The sequence below is a fragment of the Gymnoscopelus braueri genome, assembly GCF_963280865.1.
Source record: "Gymnoscopelus braueri genome assembly, chromosome: 3".
NCBI classification, from domain to species: Eukaryota; Metazoa; Chordata; class Actinopteri; order Myctophiformes; family Myctophidae; genus Gymnoscopelus; species Gymnoscopelus braueri.
Genome location: NC_137612.1, coordinates 49,287,761 through 49,310,168, shown reverse-complemented (window position 1 = coordinate 49,310,168; position 22,408 = coordinate 49,287,761). Strand labels below are relative to the sequence as shown.

Sequence of the window (22,408 nt, the reverse complement as noted above, 5' to 3'; positions counted from 1 at the left end):
TTGCTGGCAGGGAACTTCCCAGGCTACCCTGATGTGCTGGGTGAGGTGGTTGCCACAAGTCAATGGCCCTTCCTCCAACACCGACCAACCTGTTGCACCACATGTGGGCTCATTTACAAGTGATGTTGTGGAAAGTGGCAGACCACCAAGGCAAGCTCCACCTGACAAGTCGTTTGATGTCACACAATTTGGATGGGAGATCCAGGATATTCCTGTTCCTGTCATTGCTAAGGGTGACCCAGCACCGTCAGAGCTATGTGACATGGTGCAATATCAATGTAGGGCACAGAGAGTAGTACATCACTGATGTACTGTAACTGCTCTGGTGAAGATGGTTACTGATGATATGTTCATGCTACAGATGAGGAGTGATGTCAATAAGGAGGATACTTGTGAGGATGAGGTAGAACAGGATGTGGGTTGGAGAATACATATGTACAGTAGTTGCAAAAGATACATATTTGCCGTTAGATTATATCATTTTACATTCAGGTTATTATGAATACCAGTTCTTGTGACATGTTAATGACACTTTTCACAAAACAAATTGAATGAAAGTTCATCAAGTTGTTTCCATTTGTTGTTCTCCCAGAGGTCAAATTTAACCTTGACCTGACCTTTGACATGATTGACCTGATATTAAGAAAAAACAGGTATGGATTCTACACGTATGAAAACCCTAAAAAAGAGGTATTACACAGAGGTATTCTAAGACAAGCGGATTACAAGTTAAAAATTGCCAGGCGTGTGTTTAGTGGCCATTTTGGATATTTTCTTACACACTTGCACTATATTCTGTTTATTGAATTTCATAATACATTTCCTTAGAATCTATGTATGTAAACATGGTTTTAAATCTTTAGGTAATTTACAAAGGAACCCTTTGTGTTCCATCTTTCATTAAAACCGAAGTACATCTTATGTCACATATAGTCACTATGTTGTCACTGCCTGTAATAGAAAAATATTCTAGATATATTCTAGATACTAATTTTAACAACCTTTCTGAACAATATATAGTCTGAGCTTTATCCCAACCATTTTTCAGAGAGAGAGGGTCAATAATAAGAGAGAACCATCAGTTTGAAGTAGAATGCTTCATTCGGATTTTGAAAACTGTGTTTTGGCTTGTGGTTATAAAAGGAGTGATAACACACAGATAGCTACCACCGATGCAAGGCTATCACATTTTTCCTAGCTCTAGGGGTGTACCTACCCAAAAATCACTATGAGAATTATTCCCCCCAGATGGTACTGATGACCCCATATTTGGGGTCCTGGCTCACGGACTAAAGGAAGTAAGGAAGAGGCCCAATTTATTTCCAATGTGGCTGCTGCCTGCTGTGCATAGAGCCTATTATCATTTGCACGTGACGTGATTCACCTTGATGTCATTTTCCGTGTAGTTCCCTTTTTTTTGTTGCTCCGCCCACGCGACCTGCTTTGGGATATTTTGGGGAAAGGTGCACGCACACACGCACGCGCACACACACGCACACACACACACACACACACACACACACACACACACTGGTGTAAAGTAAAGTACATTTACTAAAGTACTGTAGGCCTACTTTAGTAACATTTTGAGGTATTTTTGACTCAACTGGAGTATTTCCAATTTTCAGTACTTTTACTCAGAGTCAAATATTATACTTTTACTCCACTACAATTATTTGAAATCTTTAGTAACTAAGTTACAGTAGATTTGGATTATTATTACAAACCATACATTGACCGATCTACAAGCTGGGCCGATGTGAGCTTGTAGATCGGCTGTTTAATAAAATATACATATATTTGAAAAATATATAGCCTATATTTGACAACTTGTGAAATATGACATTCTGCATTATGAGTACTTCTACTCTATTTTGATACCAATACTTTTGTACTTTTACTCAAGTACATTTTGAATTCCGGACTTTTACTTTTAACAGAGTTTTTCTACATTGCAGAATTGATACTTAACTGAAGTGGGAAAAAATTGAGTACTCTTTCCACCACTGCACGTACACACACACACACACACACACACACAGCCTTGCAGGAGGAGGAGGAGGGAGAGAGAGAGGGAGGCAGGACTCCTCATTGAATTGCAGGGAAAACCTCCACACACACACACACACCACGGCGTCTCTCTCTGATCAGAGAAGAACTAAGCGGAAAACAAGGTCGTGTGTTCGGCTTCCACACCGAGGAGGACACGCCGGTAGAGGAGATCCAGGAGACCCGGGAGGACGTACAAAAACCCACGTCCACCAGTACGTACGGCGGGATGTTATGAAGACTAAAACGTTTGGATATTATTACTGTTGAAGCCATTCTTCCTTCCGCTTAAAAAAATAGACGGATCGATCCAACGGCTGTGTGTGTGTGTGTTCAGTCAGTGTGTGATCGCGTGTGTGAGTGTGTGTGTGTGAGTCACACAGGTTGCTAGTCAGTCAGTCACTACTAGTTAGTTGCACTACTTTAGTCCTGGACTGGACTGGAACGACAAAAAAAAACCCGGCGGATCGAGGATTCCTATTCTTAACCCTCTTGGGGAGTCGGATTTGAACCCACGATGATGTGGTCGTGGAGTGTGTTGTTTGGAGTTGGCTGAGTCGAGGCCCAGACATACAGACACACAGACAGACAGACAGACGGTCTTTTTCTCCACGTATTGAGTTTCTCTCTCTCCCAGATTTGGGTCAAACCCGTCTTGATCGTGGACTTTAAACCCTCCTTATTACTGGATCACAATTCTAACTCGTGGATCTTATTATTTATATAAAGCCGCTGTTGGAAGAGAACCGGGACTGTTGATCCCGTCGCTTTTATTTACGTTACACACAAATATATTAGTGTTTTTTTTGGTGGGGGGGACGTTGTTGTGATCAACGTTTCCCTTTGATCGTTAATTTTTTTTTGGGGAGGCTTTGGAGGCCGAAGAGAAAAAAAGTTTTTTTTTTAGGAGGTATAAAGTAAAGCCGGGTGGTTTGTGTGGAAACATGGATGCGGGGATAGAGAAGGAATGCAGCGCCCTGGGAGGACTGTTCCAGATCATCATGAACGACATGAAGGTGAGACACACTTTGTTTGGAGGAGTTTTTGAACTTGTTGTTGGTGGTCCCTCATGGAATGCATGTGTGTTGCTGTGGTGTTGACCAGCAGTGGTTCTCAACCTTTTCAGGCTGTGAGCCCCAAAATAATCATATATGAACTGGGGACCCCCCAAAATAATCATATTTGAACTGGGGACCCCCCAAAATAATCACATTTTAATTGGGAACCCCCCAACATAATCACATTTTAATTAATTTGGGACCCCCCCACCCTGACAAGCACCTGGAAAGTAGGGTTTTGTTTTTGTTTGACTTGATTTCTTATATTATTTCACAATTTGGCCAATGTTTAACCAGTTATTATAGTATTGTTTGTTTTGATGCAGTAAAGGTATTTTTTCTGTATTTCTTTTTTAGGTATTAAAAAGGTCTTAAAAGTCCTTAAATTGTCACTTCACTGTCATCTGGGGACCCCCCCAAAAACATGTGGGGACCCACAGGTTGAGAACCATTGTTGTTGACAACACCAACTGATTCCTGTTCATGCAGGCATAATCTTGGTTCTCATGTTTTGTTTTTGTTTGTTTTTATTGACCACAAATGTTAACCATGACACCACAATGTTATGTTTTATAGTTTAATGCTATTTAGATGGCATTGTCAGTTGTTTTTAGACAGATGCTGGGTTCATTGTTTACCTGGTATATCCTATAGTTTCTTGAAGCACTGACTACACTGCTCTCTCTGCATTCTATGTGCAGGTATGTGATTGTTTACCTGCTAAAAACCTCAAATGTTAAATTGTAAATGCCTGTTTCCAGTTACCTCTTGTTATTTACCTTAACCTACTAAAGAGACTGGATGTCTCAACCGTTTCAATGTCAAGGACCCCCCAGCTTGATATGCATTATTAGGCCACAGACCTTCATTTGATAAAATGTTTTATCTCTGGGTCTGGGACCCCCCAATCTATACTGTACAATCCTCAGTGTTAATTTAACTGTGAGTGTGAACATATTTCCAGTAAAAAAATATGGGGATTTCCTCCGATTGTGTCCAAAAAACACATTTCTAAACTATAAAGGTTAAATGCGTATCTGGATTGGAACATGACGTAAATTCAGTAAATGAGTGAAGTGTGTGGGGTTGCCCTTGCCACAATTGTGTGCCCTTTGATGTTTGCTAAGCCATGCCGTAGCGGTCTGTCTCTCTCTGCCTGCCTGTCTGTCTGTCAGTATGTATCCCTCCAGATCTCTGATGTTGGTCTCTCTTTCTCCCATTCCCTGTCTCGCTCTCACTCTGCCAGCCTAGCTGTCTGTCTCTCTCTGCCTTCACTGTCTCACCAGTCACCACTATGCCATGTAGCTCTTTCAACATAATTTGATTACAGTGACTTAGTTTTAGGTCGGCTATCTCAGCGAAACCATGACAATTGCTCTCAGAGTTGGGCCCAGGGACATCAAGGGGGCTGCAAGGATGACTAGAACTGTGGTTCTGAAACATTTTCATGTTAAGGACCCCCAAATTGACATGTATTTGGTCGCAGGCCAACATCTGAAACTATGTTGCGCCAGGGACCCCCATAAGAGAATAGTTTGTCGTTAAATGTTTCAACATTTTCCAAGATTCTTCAAAATGTTTCAAAAATAGCCGAAAGAAAATGGGGCTTAAGTGTTTAAACTGTTCCTCATTTTGCTGGCTACCACCTGGAACCCCTTCAAGGACCCCTGGGGGTATCCGGACCCCACTTTGAGAACCAGTGCACTATAGTGTCACCAGAAAAATGAAGAAGCATCTAAGTGTTTAGAACCAGACTTTTTTGCCGACAGTATCTGCAAAATATGCAACTGATGTGTCCCGAAAGCTCACAACGCGTTGCAATGTGAAGCTTAAAGATGGGACCATATGAAAATTACATGTCACGATTATTGTGGCAAAAATATAATCGATAATCAAAAATATGGTTAAAACCTAAAATGCCACTTTTATTAACCACTTGAACCCCCAGCATCCCTACTCTGGGGGAACGTTTGCCAAAAATAGCCCGTCTACAAGCTGACAATGCGTTCAATGCGCTGTGAGCTTGTAGATCTGCTATATTTGGCGAATTGATTTGTGCAGAGTGAAATAAGAGCGTACCAAATGCCCTCTTTTTGATCATGTAGCCTATAGAGGGTTTAAGTGGTACTTAATTTGCAGCTCAACAAAAGCTAATTCATCCTAGTGTATGATGGAGGACAATTTCACGATAAATTGAGATCTCTGCAATACGATTATTGTGAGTGTTTTTTTATCACGATAAACGCCCCATCCCTACTCAAGCTTGTAGATTGGCTATTTTTGAAATGTTTTTGAATAGGGCTTAAGTGGTGTAATAAACAATCACACTTCATGGTTCTATACATTTGCACCAAGACCGGTATCAACTGACCGTTGGGCAGCCTTCTCATCATTTAGTTGTAGTAAATAAGCAGAAGTATGAGTTATTGTTGTTTGAACACTAAGTATGAAACTGATTCCACATCATTTGAATTTCCCACTTCTGCAAAGTTTGTACTGCTATTGAAACTAGCAGGGTGGAGTACACAGATGGATCTGTCCGATTCTGTCGCAATAATAAGCCCATGGGAAGTATGACTTCCGTAGACTTTTGAAAGTCATCAGAACTATGTATTTCATTCAAACCTTGTAGTTCCCCATTATGCTACTTGGTTAGAAAGCTGAGGATCTCAGCTTTTTAGAAGATATCTGTGATTCGTAGATTAATAAAACATTTAGCTACATACAGAATTGATTAATCATTGGGGGCAAACATCTTGGCACCATTGGAACACAGATGAAAACTATTCGGATTTCGCAAATCCAAATTTGCCTGTTCAATTGTGTCTGACACAAAAGCAGTGACCGGGTGACCTTTCTCTTGTTTTTATTTGGAAAACAAATCCTTAGTTTATATTGCCATGTCACATTGTATGATAATGATCCTAATAATATCTACAGTCAATGGCACACATGATATTAACAATCGTCATGTTTATCGTATGTACAGTAGATATCACACCCAGAGGAGTCGGAGCACGGTGGTAACGAATAGTTTATATCTGTGGGTTTCCCCCCACACCAAAAAGAAACGTGCATGTTGCTAGTAGGTACGTACTCCTGTCATTGCCCTTGACAGTCACCAAGACGGTAGCATTACAAGTGGACTTACAAGTAGTCCCCAGGCGCTGCACTGTGGCTGCTCACTGCTCCTAAGTAGTTGAGATGGAGCGAATGCAGAAGACAAATGACCCCGAGGGGATGATAAAGTAGGACAATGTAACAGCAGCAGTGACATAGCAGGATATTGGTTCAAAATATCCGACGCTGTCTGAACTCTTTTGGGAACTGTCTTTTATTGGCGAAGGCTTTAACCCATTAAAACCGGTCCGGGAAAGCATCCATGTCATTTTAGAATGTCTCTGTCGGGTGGAAACCTCTGTTATGTTCAAAACTGTTTATTTTCAGGATTCAAATGCAAAAGTATCAAAAGTAGCAGATCGGCAAGCTCAAAACGCGGCAAGCTCAAAACGCGGCAAGCTCAAAACGCGTCGCTTCGATCTTGTGGATCTGCTACTTTTGATGCTTTTGTGTGACGCTGTGGTATGATCAGGTAGGGCATTAATTTACCCAAAAATATGGAGATAAGAGGTTTCTGCCCGACAGCAACGATATATAGCAACATAGGGTTTTCAGAAAACTATTAGGATTTAGAAGTTATTTGTAGAATCGGCCTCCGGTCTTAATGGGTTAAAAATCCATCCAGCTGTCAACAGCTCACATTAGCCTATCGATTTTGGCTCATAAGGAAACAATTCTTTCAAGGTTTTGAAATTTGGTCTGGTACAACGTTATTGTGGCATTAAAAGTTTCAAATGCTCAGCAGTCCTCCAGGCCGTAAACAATAACATAGTTTAGCATCCCAGAATGTCTCAACCAACCGTAGCTTGCCCTTAGAAACTATGCTATGTTTGTTATTATAGAAACAGCTGCTGGCTAGCTAGCCAACAAAGTTGTACATCCGCATATTTGTTTGTATCCATTATTGGTCTTCAATGTCGGCCCTCTTCCCAGTGGTGAGAACAGCTGAAACGATGTTGACACATGTCGGTCTCCTAGCAATTTCATGTCAAAATCACTCACAAACACTTTACTTTATTTGTTGATTTGGGAGGGACAGACTATTTTCGTAGTTTTTTTTCGTAAATTAACGCCCTACTTGATCACACTACAGTGTCACACAAAAGCATCAAAAGTATAGCAGATCCACAAACTCGAAACACGTCGCTAAGCGACACGTTTTGAGCTGGTAGATCTGCTACTTTTGCTAATTTTAATAGTTTTAACAGTTTTATAATTAACAGTTTTGAACATAATGAGGTTTCCACCCGACAGAGACGATATTCATGAACAACACGGCATACAAAACTACATACAGTAGAGTTGAGAAGAATGCAAATTAAGTACGTCAGCATTAGCAAGAACGCTACTTTCCATCCGTACTCCCTATCAATAAAACGTGATATTACAGAAAGAAACATGTTCCTTGCCGTGTTAAACCCAGTCATTGAAACTATAGAACCCACAATAATACAACAATATAAAAGTAAAAATGTATCCATGCTCTTTGCCTAGTCATTAAGACCGGAAACGCATCTGTGTCATTTTATAGATTTCTTTGGCTATTAAAAAAAAGTTTTTATACTAGCTCATAGCTTGTATAAATGTAAAATAGCGTGATAATGTGTTCAAATGTTTACAAATGTCTTCTAAATCCTATGTTGCTATTATATCAATGGTTCTCAAACTTTTTCATGTCAAGGGTCACCCAAAATTATATGTATTTGGCCGGCCGACCCCCATCAAAATATGTTGTTCCAGGGACCCCCAGAAGCAAAGATCTGAGTTAAAAAAAAAAAAAAAATGCATTCAAAGATTTTTCAAAAATAGCAGATCTACAAGCTCGTAGCGCTATGAGCTTGTAGATCTGCTATTTTTGAATAGCCAAATTATACTATAAAATACTGGTTATAGCTCAAATCTAAAATGACACAGATGCGTTCCCGGATTGAATGGTTTAAAACGGACTAAAACACTCTCCGTTTCAAGTTCTCTCCTTTGCCCAGTGGCCATGGACTCTAGATTTCTTGCTCCAGAACAGTGTTGTGGGGATTGAACTCAGGGACATTCCTGTGACAAACGCTATAATCACTAGGCCACCCTGCCGTAAAAAAAAAAAGAAATAAAAAAAGATCAGTTTTCTGGTCACATCTAAAAATGGCTTAACTTCCTCATTGGCCAACATAACCGCCCATGCATTGTGAAACGGTCCAAATCACATCACCCAGACCATAGATACATCATGTGCCAAAGTACGAGATAATGAAATTATAGAGACAGAAACGTTCTTGTTTCCCTGGAATAATCTCACATGATAGAGAAGTGCTAGTTTAAGAAACAAGAGCCTGAGAGAGAATAAACATTAATTGATAATATATCGTTGCTCTCGGGGTAGAAACCTCTTATCTCCATATCCTAACTTTGTGTTTTTTCGTAAATTAACGCCCTACTTGATCATACTACAGCGTCACGCAAAACTATCAAAACTGGCAACGTTTTGAGCTTGTAGATCTGCTACTTTTTCTGTTTTTGAAATGACTTTGAATCCTGAAAAGTAACCGTTTTGGACATATGAGGTTTCCACCCGACAGAGACGATATGATAGAGAAATAAGAACCACACACACACAACACAAGACATAGAAGCCAGTCAACGATAACGTGTAACACAAGTGGTTCTCAAACATTTTCATGTCAAGGACAAACATCTATTTGGCTGCAAATATTTTGTGCCAGGGATCCCCATACAAGAATTACGTTGAAATATTTCACAAATATTCATTTTTCAAATAGCAGATGCGACGCTTTGTGAGCTTGTAGATCGGCTGTTTTCAAATAGCTGAAATATAGGTTTAAAGGGAAGACCACTCATTTTCAACATTGAACTGTCTTTAATACACCTTAGAGCTGTTGTGTGGAAATAAGAAAAAAAGCCCCCCCCCCTCTATGTTACCTAGAACTGGATAATTGATTGAGGTCATGATCAGTGACATACGCAGGGTGTACTTTTGGCTGAGGGGGCGGAGCCAAAAGTACACCCTGCGTATGTCACTGATCACATGACCTCATTCAATTATCCTTTTCTAGGCAACACAGAAGGGGGGGGGGGGACTTTTTTCTTATTTCCACACAACAGCTCTAAGCAGGTGTATTAAAGACATGGTTCAATGTTGAAAATGAGTGGTCTTCCCCTTTAAAGTGGTTAAACTGATATTGATGCCATTATTACCTAATTTTGCAGTGGACTCAATGAAACCCCCTCAAGGAACCCCTGGGGGTCCCCGAACCCCACTTTGAGAACCGCGGATATAACAAACAAATTGTCAAATCAAGTTATTTGTTGTGTTACTGCTAAAGTATGGGACGGAACAGACTAAAATGGATCTTCAGGTGTGGAGACTAAGGGCAACGAGTGGGTGTGAATGGGGAAGGAAGACAAGACGTTGGTATGTAAACATGGTCAGAGGGAAATTTGATTGAATTTGAATAGGCCTTAGCTGGGATAATATGGCCACTAACATTAGGAGAGGTCTAGGCCAGAGTCCTGCACGGGTCCAATTTTGACAACCCGCACCCGCCCCGCCCGTCAATAATCATATCCGTAGACCGACCCGTCACCTGTGATTATATCAAAATACAAACCAGCTCCGCCCGTCAAATAATGGACCCGTTGTCCTCCCAGTTACCCGTGATTACATGCAGTAAATAGCCTACAGACGGTCACTCAATTTAAAAGTGTGTTGAAATGCTTTTAACACAAGATAGCAGCCTTCAACAATAGCGGTACATTCAGTGGTCAGAGAACGGAGGAGCGAGCTTTCCATATATAGCCATTGTCGTTTACGTTGTTAGATGGTTTTAATTTGAAGGTTTAACAGGATGTTTAATGTGTTTTTGTGAGTTAAGACAACTGACCGGTGTGCTCTATGCCGGCGTGCTGTGTTAAGTTACACAAGTGACGTTGTTCGGGCTGAAACGGTACAGATTTTCACAATAAAATGTTACCCACCCGCGTTTAGTTCAGTACCGCCCGTCCCCGTGAACTTATAATAGTATATTTTTCACCCGTTTTCACCCGTCAAACGCGGGTACCCGGCCCATTGCAGGACTCTGGTCTAGGCCAGTGGTTTTCACACTTAAAGGAGCACTTCACCCATTTCCAACATTATTTTCTTATAATTGGTCCTAGCTAATGCTTGCTCGTTGTAAGATGGCACCGTTTCTGTCCACGAGTCACTCTTTGTCTCAGAGGAGGGCTGTGGACAGCTCAGAAACCTGCCTACCAGTGACATCATCGATGAGGATTCCAATCAAATAGAAGCTACAGCCTTGCTCTTCCCGTTAAGATGGCAAGATGAAATGGAAGCCATTGTTCTTGCATTAATGAAAAAAAGAAAAACGTTTGAAATCTTGTTTGGAATGACCAAACCCAAACCTGACGACGAATGATGTCACTGGTAGGCAGGTTACTGAACTGTCCACTATCCTCCTCTGAGACACAGAGAGTGACTCGTAGACAGAAACGGTGCCATCTTATAATGAGCATCAGTCAGGACCAATTATATGAAGATATTTTGAAAGTGGGTGAATTGGTCCTATTGTTCCAGTTAAACCACTGGCGACTGGCATCCCTATTTTCGGCATGTCATTGTAAAACATGTTAAGTTGGGAGCTTGTAGATCTGCTTCTTTGTCTTTATTTTCTTTTTTCTTGAACCCATTAAGACATGAGGTTGATTCTACAAATGTCATTTAAATCCTAACAGTTTTCTGAAAACACTCATGTTGCTATATCAGTGGTGCGCAAACTTTGTCATGTCAAGGACCCCCAAAATTGTATGTATTTGGCTGCCGACCCCCATCTCAAAAGATTTAAGAAGCAAAGATTTGAGTTAAAAACATTCATGGAATTCATATTCAAAGATTTGCACACATTTTCAAGATATAAAAAAAAAAAAGGCAGATCTACAAGCTCATAGCGCGGCACGAAGTGACTGTCTATGAGCTTGTATATCTTTCAATAGCCAACGTATTAAAATGTGCTTACACGGATGCACTCCTGTTTTTTTTTGTCCGGGTTAAGCCATTTTGCAATAGGGGGCCAGAGGCTAATGGCTATTTGGGGGTCATTGGCCTGGAAAATAAGTTTGAAAAGCACGGGGTCTAGGCTGAGGTGAATGCACTCCAGGATAACACATTGCACTCAGTGCTCTGGTATTGACCAGAGTGAAGACACACTGATTGATTCGACTGAGGTCAGTTGGACTGACAGAGAGACAGCTAATGAGTCAGCAACCATACGGCCAAGCCAACCACCCTACAGCCAGGGCTGTCACGATTAGGACATATTGAGTGACATCAATTGTCACTCAAATAATTGCGATTAACAATTTAATTGTTTTTGTCGTTGAAGATATGAATACAAATGTAATTAAAGTTGCACGTGGAAGATATGACACGTAACCTAATTATTATTATACAAGGAAATGACTGACTAATAACTTTATACTTATACGCATTGTGAGCTTGTAGATCTGCTATTTTCACTATTTTTGAAAATGTTTGAAAATATATGAACATTTTTCAACATGGAGACGATTATGGAAAATAATTGCGATTATCTCAAATTATTGCAATTAGACGATTATGTAATAATTGTGACAGGCCTAACTACAGTCAGCCAAGTAACCAGTCAGTCAGTAAAACAACATTTATTGGCCATGTGACTGTAAGTAAAATGAAATTGCATCGACTGTGTGACTTTGTCAGCAGTCAGTCAGGGTGTATGTTCAGTTAGCCCAGTGGTTCTCAACCTTTTCAAGCTTCCCCCCCCCCCCCCCAATAATCATATTTGAACTGGGGACCCCCCACCCTGACAAGCACTTGGAATTGCAGCATTACAGTGCATTTAGTTTGACTCGGTTCCACAGATGAATATTGTGTTTTATTCCACAATTTGGCCAAAGTTTAACCAGTTTTTATATTTTTTTAATTACTTTTCATGCAGTAATGGTCTTTTTAAAAACATTTTAAGGTATTAAAAAGGTCTTAAAAGTCCTTAATTTGTCACTTTACTGTCAACTGGGAACCCCACCAAAATCATTTGGGGACCCTCTGGGGGTCCCGACCCACAGGTTGAGAACCACTGTAGCCAGTCAGTCAGTCAGTCAGTCAGTCATAATGGATTGGTTGAGTGTGTCAGCTGTTCTGTGGAAGGTCAAACCGATCACACCCCTCCCCCAACCTCCTCCGCTTCTCTTCCTCTCCTCCTCACCCTCTCCCTCTCTCCTCCCTCTTCCTCTTCCCCTCATCCCTTCTTCTTCCTCTTTCTATCCCTCTCCCCTTCTCCTCTACAGTCCATTGTGGAGGCTATCTAACTTTATTTTCATCCACCTCTCTCTCCTTCATGAATGCTCTATAGCTGCAACAATGAAATATTGAAGTAATCAATTTAATAATTATTGAAGTAATCAATTTAATAATTATTGGAGTAATCAATTTAATAGATTATAAGAAAAATATTGACTATCTTCCATCATAATTGTTGTCTACAGATAATGTTCAATTAACAATACACTGATGTTATTTGTGGCTGCAACAGTTAATTGGACTAATCTATTTAGTCAATAAAAAAAGAAAAATCTATTATTTTTCTGCATCATTTTGTTGATATATTTAAAAAGGGCACTTCTCCATTGCTTGATTCATTGGCATTTTTAATTATAGAAGAGTCTAAAAGAAAATAGTCGAGTGGATGCAGCTCTCTGTCTCTCTCTCTCTTTCTAGTTGACTTCTCTCCAGCTAATGTTAGTTTTTATTTGTTTACTGTAATGATCCCTGTCTAAACCGCTTGATTGATTATGGTATATATAACAAGTAATGAATGAATTGGTTTGACAAGTGAATTGTGTGACTATTAAGCACTCTCCCAGGTCACATTCTGCAACAGGGGTCCAACGGCACAACACTGGCTTCTCCGATGTCACTGGCTGTGGGACAGTTATAGCTGACGTTAGCCTGAAACTGCTTCTCATGTTGCCCTGGCTGCGGCCTATAGCTACAAACATGGCTGCCGACCTGCCGGGATTTTTTAAATTTATTTTCCTGGCTCACCAAGGTCACATCCAACCGTCAAACTAGACTCTGCAGATAGAATATGAATCAAGTTCTTGCCTCGAGAAGTTTCCACGAACCAAGTGTGACGCTTGGCTCTGGTGGCAGACCTGTCATTTGGCCCTGTGAGAAGAACACACGCCCCGAGTTTGATTTAGTTTGAAGAAGTGTACTGTGCAGGGATAGGAAGTAACCAACTACATTTACTCAAGTACTGTACTTTAGTAAAATATTGAGGTACACTACATTTACTTGAGTATTTCCCTATTTTGATACTTAAAACATCCGCTCCTCCACGAGTAAATATTGTAGGTTTTACTGCACTCCAATTATTTGAAAACTTAAGTTACTAGTTACTTTGCAGATTTAGATTATTATGACAAAACGTTCATTAACCCATTAACTGCCAGAGGTATTTTCATATTTTTTTAGCCAGTGCCAGAGTTTTTAATTGAAAAGTACTCAGGAGCCGAGATACAGAATTTTTAAGTTTTAAGTTAACAAGGAAGTGGATAGGAGTCTAGATCTTCGAAAAATCATATCTCCTTGGTCTTTGGGTCAAATTGGAAATGTTTTTTTTTTTTTTTTTTTTTGTTCACGTAGATCTACGTGATTGGCACGTGGCGGCTTTAAATAGGTTCGCGTAGATCTATGTGATTGGCAGTGAATCAGTTAACCACCATATTTGAGCTATTCCAAAATAGCTCATAAAAATAAACTAATTTTGAAAATGTATTTTTACCTTGGCAAAAAAGTATATTTTGATGCCATCGACTTATACTTTTGCTTAAGTCAAATTTTGAATACACGACTTTTACTTTTACATTTTTTATATAGTGGTATTGCTACTTTTACCTTGGGTAAAAAAGAAAACAATCAAAGTACGTCTTCCACCACAGATACTGAGTTCCACTGTTTAGTCAGTCAGATTGAGAGGCAAATGTGCGTTCGTCACATTATGCAAAACGTTGGCTTTGTTGTCCTGGTGCGGTCTACTGCATAGAGACGGCAGGTTACTGCAGTGCAGGTTACTCTGTGACTGTGTGTGGGCCCGTCACAATCCCATATTAAAATCGGCTAATCGGAGGGCGGGAGGACATCTGACGTCATTCTGAATTTCTGACTCAGCCATAAACAAACCCACGGCCAAGTCACTATGACAACATAAACAAACCACGGCCACTACTTTATGATGACAGCAAACAAACCGCAAGTCAGCTCCATATATGGGCACAAAACGGGGCATGCCCATATACTGATGACATCAGAAATCTCTGTATATATTATGGGCATAAAAGGGACACAGACAGACGGGTACAACGTTGTGAGCTTGTAGATCAGCTATTTCCGCTATTCATGTTTTTGAGCGGTGTAGCCGCTCCTATAAGTGGGGTTCGGACCCATGACCCATCCGTCATGAAAATGTGTCTTTCGCTGTACTGTGATTGGCTGATAAGTATTCAGACCCTTTGCTCAGTACTGTGATTGGCTAGCGAGATGATGAAATTCATAACTCATAAATAGTACCACGCACTTCAAAAAAATCATTTTTTTGAAGTGAGCTTCCGTCACTGTGATGGCCACTGTTGTTTCTGAATAACACCGCTCACTTCACACTGGGTGTGATTTTTGCCAGACCCAGGGGGTCGGGCCTACATGAGGCTTTGTCGGTCCCCTTTTGCTACCGTTTTCGTCCATATATGGACGAAAACGTGTCCCTCTTTTTGATTGGCCAAGCTTAGCGTGACGTAGTTTAGAAACCATTCAGATTTCCGGCCATTCAGATTTCAACCACTGGTTCCCTTGTTTTTTTTATGTCAGGTTATTGGTCATATCTGCCCCGTGCAACTTCAAAGCCTAAAAGCCAAATAGAAATGTAATTTGTATTCATATGTTCCAGTGTTAAGCGACAGAAACCGCAATTAAATCGCTAATCGCAATTCTTTGTGTGACTATTAATCGCAATGTAAAATGTCATAATCGTGACAGCCCTAACGGTGTGCAGTGTGTGAACAAAGCACAAATGATCTGCTAATGTGAGCTAATGTTGACCACATGCAACTATAGGGATAGGACGATAATCGTTATTAGATTTATATAATTGTGAAATTGTCCTTCATACACTGGACATAAGCTCTGTACTTTGGACTGCTTTTTCCGTCTAAAACCAGTGGTTCTCAAAAAAAAATCGTGCCAAGGACCCCCCAAACGGAATGTGTTAGTATTTGTCTGCGTTATAACATTACTTTTGCTAGGACTTAGGCTAACACAATGTTTAAGTCTTGGGTTTTTTATTTAGCTAATACCTTTTAGGACGTGCGGTTGAGTATAGGACGCGCGGTTGAATTCATGCATCATAACGTAACACCATAACAACAACAGGCATAGTGGTTATTATAGTTCTTAATCTGATCTGATAACCAGTCAGTAATGAAGCGCTGTGTACAGTTATAACCATGACTCATAATACTAGAGAGAGACAGGGAGAAGAGAGAGAGAGAGAGAGAGCTTGTGGCCTTCTATTAAATATGGCAGAGAACCAACATGGGCAACCCCACCATCTGGGATACACACACACACACATGCACATGTACGCACGCACACGCACACTAACAATCCAGTGACGATTAATTAAGCCGAGTTGATATGTGTATGAAACCTACCCAAGGGCAACACACACACACACACACACACACACACACACACACACACACACACACACACACACACACACACACACACACACACTCTTGCAGTCTGTCGTTTTGATACATGGGTAGTACAGAGTGAGACAGACAGGAGGAGAGACAGACAGCTCATTGGTTTCTCTCTCCGTTATATTGGGTGTGACTTTATGAGCCTTCAACCTCTCCTCTCCTCTCCTCCTCCCCTCTTCTCTCCTGTCCTCCTCCCCTCTGCTCTCCTCCTCCCCTCCTCTCTCCTGTCCTCCTCCCCTCTCTCCTCTCCATCTATCCATCATTCTCTGAGTCTCCCTCCATAAACACATTCCATCAGTTCAGTTACATTCTCTGACTCCTCTCTCTCTCATGCCATAATTCACTATTCTCACTGCTAAACTGTGTGTGTGTGTGTGTGTGTGTGTGTGTGTGTGTGTGTGTGTGTGTGTGTGTGTGTGTGTGTGTGTGTGTGTGTGTGTGTGTGTGTGTGTGTGTGTGTGTGTGTGTGTGTGTGTGTGTGTGTGCGTGCGTGCGTGCGCTCTACAGAGAAACAATCTGAAGGTCAACTGTGTGTGTGTGCATGTGAAACACACTCCTCGTGTTAATTAAAGATTCTAAAGGAACACTTCACCTTTTCCAAACCGATCTCCGCTAGGCCGTTGGGAACACATGTGACATCATGTCCCTCCTCGGTTGTCCAAGTACTTAGTGCAGTATTCCCATTATCACAGTGACGTCATATGGATGACATCTGGGATCTCCGTTTATGGGCTTAACAGGGAGACAGACAGACAGACAGACAGACAGACAGACAGACAGACAGACAGACAGACAGACAGACAGACAGACAGACAGACAGACAGACAGACATTTGTGGATTAACACGTTAAGACCCGAGGCCGATTCTACACATATCTTCTAAATCCTAACAGTTTCTTTTTTTTAAATAAACGTTTGTTCCTATATCAGTAGTTTATTTCACTTTTTCATGTCAAGGACCCCCAAAATGATATGTATTTGGCCCCCATCTGAAGATATTTAGTTCCAGGGACCCCCCCCGAAGAAAAGATTTGAGTTACAAATGTTCCCTTTAAAAACATATATATATATTCAAAGATTTGCTCATAGCTCTGCACATGGTGCCGCGCTATGAGCTTGTATATCTGCTATTTTTGAATAGCCCATAGACATAAAAAACAATGACACAGATGCGTACCCGGATTGAATGGATTAATAACATATTTCTGGACACTCTGCTGATCCGACTGACTTCCCACTCAGCACATGACTCCTTCCTCAGCCATTCACCAGGTTCGAAGTGGAACGTTTCTTGAGATACTCAAAACCTAACCCTAAAAGCATGGCTGACCTCAAAACACAATAGTCTCGATGTATGCCCAGCAGCCATATTGGAAAGAAATTGGACCTCTTACTTCCTTCACAGGTGTTACCAATGGTACCAATGAAGGCTCTGTTCCATTCTGGTCAAACAGAGTCAGGGTGCTGATAGTGTGCATGTTGGCTCACCGGAAACACTCTGCTACACCAGTGGGTCTCAAAGTGTGGTCCAGGCAGGGACCCTCATGGTTCCTTGAGGGGGTTCCAAATGGCCCCCTTACGGGTGTGTAACTCTGAGAGTGTACAAATGGAACGGGTCCATTTGGTTCCATTTGTACACTCTCTGAGTTATGGGGGTCCTTGAAATTGAAAGCTTTGAGAACCACTGTGCTACTAGCCTGACACTCAGCCTGAATTTTCATTTCGTTTCACTCCATTATTCAGTCTGAAAGCCCTCTCAATGCAGCCGATTTCTGAGACGGGGGCGTGGCAAAAGTCTTTTTTTCAAAGACTCTTTGGCGATTGGTTCATACTGGATTATCCCGATCCCGATTCGTCGTACAGATTTTCAACCGAGAAACACCCGCCTTCAACAGCGTCACCAGACCCTTAATGCGAGGCAAACGATTCAGGGGGTGGAGCCAGGCTACTGTGCTACACTAAATGGAACAGAGCCTTCATTAGAATCATTGGTAACACCTGTGAAGAAAGTAAGGAAGAGGCCCAATTTCTTTCCAATATGGCTGCTGTGCATAGAGCCTATTGGCTTTAGTAGAACACCCTATATAAGAACACCTTGGTAGTAGCATCCTCTGATCTACAAGCTCATAGTGTGGCACAGAGTGCCGCACTATGAGCTATCTGCTATTTTTGAAAAATATAATATTTTCAAGCAAACATTTGTATCCCAAATCTTTGCTTCTGGGGGGTCCCTGGAACAAAACATTTTGAGATGGGGGTCCACGGCCAAATCCGTATTTAAAAATGTTTGACTCTACTACATGTGCGGTTAATTAACTTGTTAATAAAGTATTCAATCAATCCAGAAATGCTGGGGATAATGTATCGGGCAGCACAGTAGTGTTACGGAGTATACATCAAGCACGAGACTCTCAACAGACACTGATTTGAGTAATTAGAATGTGTGTGTGTAACTTGTTGTTAGTGTGTGGAACATGTGGTGTTGTATCAAGTGGCTGAGTCACATGTACCACAGTGACGTCACTAGGGGTCGTTTCCTCACACACTTAACCCCACTCACTTTAAAAAACACTTAAAAACATGTTTTCCCACATCCTGGTAAATTACACTTACACACAATGCTGGTGTCTAAAGTCGGCAAAGTGTTCTATTGTAAAAGTAAGGTGATCAAAACGGAAGATTGCTTTGGTGTGTGTGTTGGGGGGGTTAACAATAGTCTAAATTTGACTTTTGCCCGGGACCCAAACTAGTGAAAATAGCAGATCTTACAAGCTCGCACCATGTTGTGAGTTCGTAAGATCTGCTATTTTCACTACTTCTTAAACATTATTTATTTATTTATGCATAGAAATTATATATAGATTTTATTTTTTAAATAAGTTTGAAAAACGTTGGAATTGTTCTTAATTGATGAAAAGTTGTTTTGTTTAAAGTTTTTGAAATACTATATTCTTTTGAATATAGGAAACAACAGGAGATATTCACTCGCAACTCATAAAAATCCGTGACCCAAATATGGGTCCCGACCCGCTCTTTGGGAAACGGTGTATTAGCTGATAGGACACTGTGTCTTTCCTTTTTGAGTCTAGAGTAGGCCTATAGGTGTGGGCTTGGGTACCTGTGTGTACATGTTTGAGCTGATGCACGCTCAAGGTTAACTCTGAGAGAGAGAGAGTGATAGAAGTGGGGGAGGGGGGAGAAAAGAGAGAGTGGGATGAGAGAGAGAGAAAGGGAGAGAGACAGTGATAGAAGAGGTGTGGTTAAAAGTAGGTAACCCAGTAACAGAGTAGTTAATAGCTTTCTGTGTCAAGCCCAAAGTAACCACTTCTACACACACACGCAAATAGATAGATGAGGGAAGACACACAAAGTGTAAAATGGACACACTCAAGTAAAGTAAAAGTACCTCTAAATTGTATTTTAAATGACCACTAAATTGTATTTAAATGACCAATGAAACCTGCCTACCAGTGACATCATCGGTAGGCAGGTTTGGTCATTTCAAGTAAAACTTATTTTATTGGCACACCAATAAACGAGCATTTGTTTATTGGTGTGTGCCAATAAAATGGAAATGTGAGTACTTTGTCCTCCACTGATTTAGAAATTTCACCGGCTTCGAATGCTATCAATGCATTGAATGGGAGGGACATTATCACGTTTTATCAGACCATTGAATGGGCGAGTAGGCGAGATTTTGACCTACCCGAGATTTATCAGACCATTCATTGGGCGTAATCAGGAGATACTGACCTACCGGAGGCAGAGCAGTCCCCACAACATGATTTACGATTCTGTGCCTATCGGTACATAACTCGGACGGCGTTGAGCAGGCTCAAGCGAACGTCGCAAATGTTCAGCACGGCAACTCGCTCGCTTTAGCTCGCTCGGTGGTGCTTCACGTGGCTCCAGTTCTCTTGAAACTGCTCGCCTCCGTCATGGTCAGAAACCAAAACTGAAACTTAAGTCCTCTCCGTCGGTAGGTCAGTATGTCCTGATAACACCCAATGAATGGTCTGATAAATCAGGTCGGTATGTCGCCTACTTCGCCCATTCAATGGTCTGATAAAACGTGATAATGTCCCATTCAATGCATTGATAGCATTCGAATGGGGTGGACATTTTTTATGTGCTACCCTTTTGGGGATTTTTTTCAATGTATACTGGATTTTGTCTCTAGCACTCCACTGAGAAAACCCATTGTTGATGCGCAGCCTCTTTTTCTTATTAAGATTTCAAACTTGTATTTTGTTTTATTAACCCATTAAGACCGGGAACACATCTGTGTAATTTTTGGATTTCTTCGGCTATTCAAAAATAGCAGATCTACAAGCTCATAGCTATGAGGTTGTAGATCTCCTATTTTTGAATAATCGTGAACATTTTTGCAAATCCTTGAATATATATTTTTAAAGCTAACATTTGTAACTCAAGTCTTTGCTTCTGGGGGTCCCTGGAACAAAATATTTTGAGATGGGGGTTGGTGGCCAAATACAAATAATTGTGGGTGGTCCTTGACATGAAAAAGCACCACTGATATAGCAACATACATTTTTCCCCAAATACTATTAGGATTTAGAAGACATCTGTAGAATACCCAGAAGCAAAGATTTGAGTTACAAATGTTCGCTTTAGAATATATATATATATATATATATATATATATATATAGATATAGATATAGATATAGATATATATATATATATATATATATATATATATGAATGAGATTTGCACAAAATTTCTACAAGCTCATAGCGCGGCTATGAGCTTGTATATCTGCTATTTTTTTATAACCAAAGAAATCAAAAAATTACACAGATGCGTTCCCGGTCTTAATGGGTTAGTGCAACAAATGGCTTCTATTTCACACTCAGCCTGCTAACCTTCCAGGAAGATAAGGCTGTAGTTTCTATTAGCTTGGTGCTCCTATTAGTGCAGTACTTGTACGAAATTACTCTCTGCCATTGACTTCATGTACATTTGTTGTTATTTTGGGGGTTTTATGCTTTGAAATACATGGTCAATTACGTTTTGAAAAAACGTTATAACCTGAAAGCCACACATCCAGAAAGAGTGAGACAGGCAGTCAGCCATGTGACCTGACTGTCTGTCTGTCCGTCCACACTATGAACTGTGTTGTAAACAGTAGTTAAGACCATTGTACTGTAATTAGTAATCAGTGTCCTTACACTGGCCTGGACATACTTAACTACCACTGTGTGTGTGTGTGTGTGTGTGTGTGTGTGTGTGTGTGTGTGTGTGTGTGTGTGTGTGTGTGTGTTTGTGTTTGTGTGTATGACAGAGTAAAATATAGCCTAGTGTAATTCCCAGAGTACTTATTTTGTGTTTGTAACTGTGTACGAAAAAACACAAAGTTAGAATATGGAGATAAGAGGTATAACACATCACAAGCCTTGAACACACCAACGGTATCATTGCACTTGGTGAGTCTTTGTCTCGATTATCTTCATTGCAGTTACTTTTTCGATTAATAGGCTCTATTCACAGCAGCTGTATCGTAAATAAATTGGGCCTCTTCCTTACTTCCCTCACAGGTCTTACCAATTACAGAACTTCCTTTAACCACTTAACATCCTATTCTTGGTTGACCGGAAGTCCCTCAGGGCTCTTAACCCATTGAGACCTGAAGCCGATTCTACATGTCTCCTAAATCCCAACAGTTTTCTGAAAAACGTATGTTTCTATATCAGTGGTGCTCAATCTTTTTCATGTCAAGGACCCCCAAAATTATATGTATTTGGCTGCCGACCCCCATCAAAATATCTTGTTCCAGGGACCCCCAGAAGCAAAGATTTGAGTTAAAAATGTTTGCTTTAAAAATATATATATTCAAAGATTTGCACCCATTTTCACAATTCTTCAAAAATAGCAGATCTACAAGCTCATAGCGCGGCACTCGGTGCCGCGCTATGAGCTTGTATATCTGCTATTTTTGAATAGCCCAAAGTGTGAAATAATGCTTTTTAGCTCAAATCTAAAAATGACACAGTTCTAGGTCTTAATGGGTTAAACTAGTGACTTCACTTTTTAGTTTTCTGTTCTTGTTCTACATTGAATATTTTAGCTGAAAATAGCAGATCTAAAAAGCTCACTTCTAAACTAGCCTTCACTGGAGCCCATACACGTAGGCCTGTCACCATCATGAATGAACTATTACTTGACGATTGATTGCATTTGAATAATTGCGATTAACAATGTTTGTTGTGTTTTAACCATTGCATTTTGGAACAAAATTACATGTGTTTGCCCTTTAAGGCAAACACAAATTGCACAGGGTAGACATGACAAATGACTGAAATATACGTCGAAATGACCAACAACGATTGGTAGCAATAGCAATAGTCACAATA

At 40.6% G+C, this 22,408-nt stretch overlaps 1 protein-coding gene across 3 annotated transcripts in view; it reads left to right on the top strand.

Moving 5' to 3' along the window:
- Positions 1 to 2,108: 2,108 nt before the first annotated feature.
- mtss1 (MTSS I-BAR domain containing 1) overlaps positions 2,109 to 22,408 on the top strand; it is a 745,180-nt gene continuing 724,880 nt past the window's right edge. For all 3 annotated transcript variants that reach the window (XR_013932956.1, XM_080424950.1, XM_080424949.1), the window contains exon 1: positions 2,109 to 3,065. Coding sequence is in view for 2 of the 3 variants with exons in the window: in XM_080424950.1 (XP_080281076.1) it covers positions 2,994 to 3,065 (72 nt within the window). In the remaining variant the exon portion in view is untranslated. The remainder of the gene's footprint in view (positions 3,066 to 22,408) is intronic.